General features: G+C 36.0%; 1 protein-coding gene across 1 annotated transcript; it reads left to right on the top strand.

The window, feature by feature from the left end:
- The first annotated feature begins 3543 nt into the window (after positions 1-3543).
- Positions 3544-5158, top strand: LOC110933486 (alpha-soluble NSF attachment protein). The gene is made up of 6 exons (XM_022176706.1): positions 3544-3566; positions 3757-3916; positions 4003-4050; positions 4130-4210; positions 4644-4753; positions 4822-5158. Exons 1-5 carry the CDS (start codon positions 3544-3546, stop codon positions 4749-4751), a joined length of 420 nt encoding a protein of 139 aa, XP_022032398.1. The 3' UTR covers positions 4752-4753; positions 4822-5158.
- Positions 5159-6192: the final 1034 nt, after the last annotated feature.

The raw sequence follows: 6192 nt of genomic DNA, 5'->3' as shown, positions 1-6192 counted from the left end.
GGCACCTAGCAAGTTACTAGCTCCATATAGGAAACAATTAACAGGCATCACCAAGTTACTAGTAAATTGTGTTTTTTATTCTACTTTCTTGGGTTTAGTATTGATATCTTAATGTAGCAGAAACATACATATTATAACTAATTTATTTGTTTGTTAAATAATTAAGTAATCGGTAAACATAAAGTAACTCAATTAAGATTTGGATAAGCCGCCAATGATCTCTAGATGTGGAAAGCTTGCATTTCTCTTGAGAGATGCAAGTTCAACTCTCACTTGGTGCAGAGTGAGGCATTGGTGGGCAATGATAGGAGACCCAGGGAAACTTGGGTTCGATCCTTGAGCCAAATGGGTTTTACTAGTAATTTAACAGTCGTGCCTACGGGCGGGTGGGTTACCGGGTTTTCCCTGGAATTGGTGGTGGACTCGGGTTACTCTCAGAGTACTCCGTTTGGTCCAGTGGGTGCTCCGAGAGTGCTCAGGATTGATTCTGTTGACCGTTAAAAAAAATTGGATAAGCCTAAGCTAAATGCTAGGTGGGTCCATAATCTAAGAGAGTAAGGTTTCACACACATATATATGGTCCCAAATCTTGAAACATAGATCTAGGCCTTCCAAGCCTTCTTGCACACCCCGTGAATATCACACATGCAAAAGCCAAATGATACAAAAGTCTTTTGTTATTAATTGTCAAATTGCATGTGATTTCTAGTCAACAATCACTATGTCCGTTATAATTGTAATGATATAAAGATCTTTGCAAGGTTTTCCAAACTTCAAATTCAACAAATATTGTAATGCTAACAAGATTTGTTGGAAAGACACTTTGCAATATGTTAGTACAAGTGCTCTAAAAAGCATGGTAAAGGGTTACCTTGGGATAGGAAGCAACAGAGCCGTTCCCGAAAACTCTCAAAAAAGGTTAGGCCTCGGGCGACAAAAAAAATTGGGCTCAAATTGTGGTCAAAGGGAAATGAATTAAAAAATATAAACCTTGGTGGTGGAGACAAGACTTGAACTTGAAATCTTTACATTATATTGAGATGGTTGCATAATAAATGGATGCATATGTTAAATATATAATTTAGTATATATATAAAAGCTTATAAAAACTTTTTGGGCCCTTTGCTATTGTGTTTGTTATTTTTTTTCGAACAACGACCATTTTTATTCAAAAAGCATAAACTAATTCAAAGGGGCAACAAGGAGTTGGGAATCCCAATAGCACAAAAGAGCTACAAACTTGCATCACGAACGTTAAAATCACACAATCTATTCAACTCGAGATACCAAACGAGGATCCATTCTTAAGCCATCAATAAGCGTCTCATGTCCACCATCTTCGTTACTGAGAGAGGCACGTTGTCAAAAATGAGCTTGTTCCTAGCTTTCCGTATTCTGAGTCGCATAGATCACGACCTCAACCATCTTCTTCCACTTATTGTTTGAACCTTTAAGCCCATCCAACCCTTCCAGCAGGTCATTGCAACAAGACATATGAACATGAAAAGAAAATTTTAACCAAATGCAAATGTGCCACAAGATAGCTCCCAGTTCCCACCATAATTGTTTGTGATCTTGATGAATCATGACTTCATAGCAGCCCAACACAAGCCCACTAAATTAGTTCAGCCTTTAACTTTCAACCCATGACTTCATAGCTCCCACCATAATTTGTTAATTGTTTGTGATCTTCATGATTTCATAGCAGCCCAACACTAGCCCACTAAATTAATTCAGCCTTTAACTTTCAACCCATGTCACCAAAACTAATTATATAAGCCCGTCGAAATATGATTTTTCATGAATTAATTTATGGACCATTTCACACTTTTGTAGCATTCAATTTTGGTTCTCTTGTGTAACAAACTAAAGGCCAATTTAATTCACATGACAATTATTGCTCCGCCAAATTAACTCACTAATCTATATCTATATACCTTTATTAAGCAAACTGGGTTTTCTACCCTTTTGGTAATTTTGCCATAGGTACAAGTTATGAAACAGTATGTACAAAAAAACCAAGCTATTTTAGAGGGGCTAATCTTGCGTATTATCTAAAGTTTTAAGGGGTATAATTGGAATTCTATGATTACCCTGTTTCCCATTAGTGCCAGTTTAATCTCTTCAACTTCCCTTCGCCTTCATAATTTGAGCTATTGAATGTAATAATTAACCATTTTGAATACAGAATCAACCATCGTTTTTTCAATTTGCTTCACCATAATCAATTCTTATTATAATTGTGAATGCTATTGAATGTCCATTGAATTCAATTACATACCCTGCAATTAAATCATTTGCCTTTTCATGTCCCTTTGATCCTCAAAACCCACATACAGATCGATTTCGTCTATAGCCGATCTATCTCTGTCGCTCTCATCTTCTGTCATCTTCAGATTCTTCATACATCAAAACCCTTAAAGGTGGTGGTGTAGGATCATAAACAGCCCCGATTAACCAACCAATCTGATGCAGCGGCGGTGGTTTCGGAGTACAATCAGTTTACTGGTGACTAAGGTAACTCAGACTTCTTATTTTGTTTCTTCATTTTCGGAAACTGATGAACGTTTTTTTTATGGTCTAGGGTTTTGTTGGCTATGATTTGGTAATAACCGCTACCGGTCAGTGATAGTCTCTGGAAGTGGGTTTTTACGATAAGGTTTACATTTACTTTTAACTTAGTCTCACAAGTCTGCGCTTCTTTATTTTGTTATACTAATTTCAGGCACTTTTCTTAAAAGAAAGTTCAGCTTTAATTGATAAAAAAAATTTATGTTTTGACGTTCAAGAACAAGTAATCAAGTCAATCTTAGCTTATAAGCTGGTCAGTCATATTCAAATGACCAGTGGGTCATTCAACATTAGATAACATAAAAAAAGTTCATATAGACCAGCCTCATAATTATTCTTCATCTCCTATAACCCTTTGAAACCATTATTACAGTTTTTTAGCTACAAATTGTTAATGGTTTCTGTTTAATATACCATGTTACAGATCAAAGTTATCACTAAAGCATTGACCCTTTATTCGGTTGAGAAAATTAAACCATTTACATATATACAGGTCGACTTGGGTTGAGTTTTATCTATATCGGGTCAAATCAGTTGAGCAATAAAATTTGGCTAGAAAGAAATAGAATCTACCCAACGGGTCAAAAGGGTTGAAAGTCATTTGACATGTTTTAATAGCATACACTTCCTAAGTTGTTTTCACAAGCTTACGCTTCTTTATTTTGTTATATCAAATGGGTCGAACCACCATTCGAATGAGTGTTTAACGGGTAAGTGGAATCGTCTTATTTGGGTGTGTGTTTGCTCAAATGAGTTAAATTTGGTTGAAAACCACTCAAAGTGCATCTTTAATGCATATGGTCTTCCCTAATTGGTTTAAAAATTTCCTTGGCGGTAACTTGTAAGTGAAAGGTACGTGACTTTTTTACCTTCTTATTTGTTTTTTTTAAGTCTTTACACCACTAAAAAAGGTTTACGCCAATTTGCTCTTACACCATGAGTGAAATAGAGTTAAACTAACGTAACTCCAAAATGGTTAGAATTAATGTGATGGGGTACGTGATGTAAGGCCAAATTAGTCAGAATTATGATTAGATTTTGCTCTTCAAAAGAGTCTCCGTGACACCTGCTGCATCGTAAATTGTTTTATCATTAAAGTAAAGGGGCTAAAGTTGTTTGATGTTGACAAAATAGCATATTTATAGTTAATAGTATACATAATATAACCTCACAATTTGTCTCCAGGTATCAGAAAGCTATAGAGATTTACGAAGAGATAGCACGACCGTCGCTCAATAATAACTTGCTAAAATACGGTATTAGAGGGCATCTACTGAATGCTGGCATTTGCCAACTCTGTAAAGGCGATGTTGTTGCAATCACAAATGCATTAGAGCGTTACCAGGTCAACTTTGACTTTTTTCCAAACGTCTTAATTGTTCATTACAAAATTTTGGCCTATTGACTGAAAAATGTCATTTTTTTATGCAGGAATTGGACCCCACGTTTTCAGGAACACGCGAATACAAATTGCTCACGGTATGTTACTGAAAACTTGTTTGTTTTTCTGGGACAAAACGTGTAACAGGTTTAAGGTTTTTTCCCCGTCTTATGGCAGGAATTGGCTGCTGCTATGGACGAAGAAGATGTTGCAAAGTTCACTGATGCTGTCAAGGAGTTTGACAGCATGACTAAACTGGTAATAATAACTTTATTGTGGTCATATATCACACAAGATAGATATTAATGTTGCAAATGAACCAAACGTTCAGCGAACAATTCGTGAACCGTTTGGCGGGAAATGTATTCATTTGACACAGAAGAAGACCCCAGCAAGAAAGCCAAAACCGAAGCCCCACATCGATCTTAGCTAAGCATCGTTCAAGTTGGTACTTTTTGGCCAATTAACTTGAACGATGCTTTTGTGTCAGGTAATCGTGTTGCTTTGGCTTAGACAGGGTCTTGTTTATAAACAAAGTGAGGGGAGATGCAAGTTTGTTACATTTTCGGTGTTTAGTTAATTTGTAGATTCAATAAATATGGAAGAACAACATTTATCACCCAGAAAACTTAGGCGACCTTGCAAAAAGAAAAGGTATAATATTTTTGAAAGATTTAAATTTCGTTTGCAGTATAAATGGCTTCATAAAGTTTTGGATTTCATATGTAGATCGACTGTGCTCGGCGACTGTGGTTTCTTCACATGTAACCTGCAGGATGCCGAGTTCATCGCGATATAAAGGTAACTAAGCCATTTAATGTTACTTTTTCTGATATTTTGTGGTGATTTTAATGTTTAAATATTGTCAGCCGACAAATATTCTCCTAAATATGAACTTCAAGCGAAGCTAGCCGACTTTGGACTGTCAAAGATTATCGACACGTGTCTATCTCATGTTAGTTCAGAAGTGAGAGGAACGTTTGGGTATGTGGATCTTGAGTACCAAAAGAACAGCCAAGTCAACCCGTCTGGTGACATGTCTATACGAGATGGGTCTAACACCAAAAGTTTAATCAATGTCTAGACTACATATATAGAAAAGTATGTTGGTATACGTCAATAATATTGTAACAAAATTCTTATGCTACTCACCTTACATAATGAAATCAAACCATTAATAAAATGTGGCTCATGTTCTCTTGATCTTATGTTCGTGTTTTTTAGAAGTAACAATAGGTTTACGCCTGAAACTTTAGAGGCAGACATTATCAACCAGGGGCAGTTATTAGGTATCGCATATGTATATCACATCTTAGTTATTTTTTTTAATCTCAAAGGACAGTTCTTGTATTATAATTTTCTTATCAGAATGAAGATGGTGGCTTTTTTCTATGAGTTTTATCACACGCGTTATGTATTAGTTATGCATCGCGCGGAAATCCTACTATAGTCGACTTTGTTTATAAATATATTAGTTGTCTTAACAAATTGGTATTAAAAACAAATTACATGAAACCCGCCACGCAACGTGCGCCAAAAAAAAACATAAATACCCGCGGCAACGCGCGGGCATTCCCACTAGTAAATTAATTAAACCAATTAACTTAAACGTTTTTTTTTTTCTTGAATGACAGCGCTTGTTCTACTTTTTTTTTTTATTTTTTTTTTTCTAAACGGGGAAAGTGGGAGTCAAACCTGAGTCATAAGGAACACCAAGTATTTTCCCAACCACTCCACCATTAATACTCCAATCTCTGAGATCTAAATTCTAACATAGCAAAAAGACCACTCACCTTATAATTACAAATGTAGATGTAAATGCCAAAATCATTGATGAGCAACCATTTATGTCTTCATGATATCTTGTGGGGCCCTTTGAATATTATCTGAAGATCTTTGAGGTTGTGACATAAAAAGCCTTAAGAGGTCCTTTCTAAGAAGTAAGATCTCATCTAATATGGTTTCTACCCAAAAGGTTTTTGAGGTTCCGACATAGGTACGCAATTATTAAACAAGAATAATGGAGGACCGAACAAAACTCATCTAGTTTGTTTTCACCGTATAAAATATAGTTAAGTACATGCGTCCATAGGACCAAAGGCTGGCTTTCGGACCTACTCAATGGAGTCGGGGTCATCCACCCCCATGAAATTATTATCTTTTACGATCTAATCGATCGACCACGATGAAACTTTAACGATAACCCCCAGATATATTGACAACGGTCCCTTAGAAAATTA

Source organism: Helianthus annuus, chromosome 1 (assembly GCF_002127325.2).
Source record: "Helianthus annuus cultivar XRQ/B chromosome 1, HanXRQr2.0-SUNRISE, whole genome shotgun sequence".
Taxonomy (NCBI): domain Eukaryota; kingdom Viridiplantae; phylum Streptophyta; class Magnoliopsida; order Asterales; family Asteraceae; genus Helianthus; species Helianthus annuus.
The sequence above is the reverse complement of the archived record's forward strand: the minus strand, read 5'-3'. Positions and strand labels throughout refer to the sequence as shown.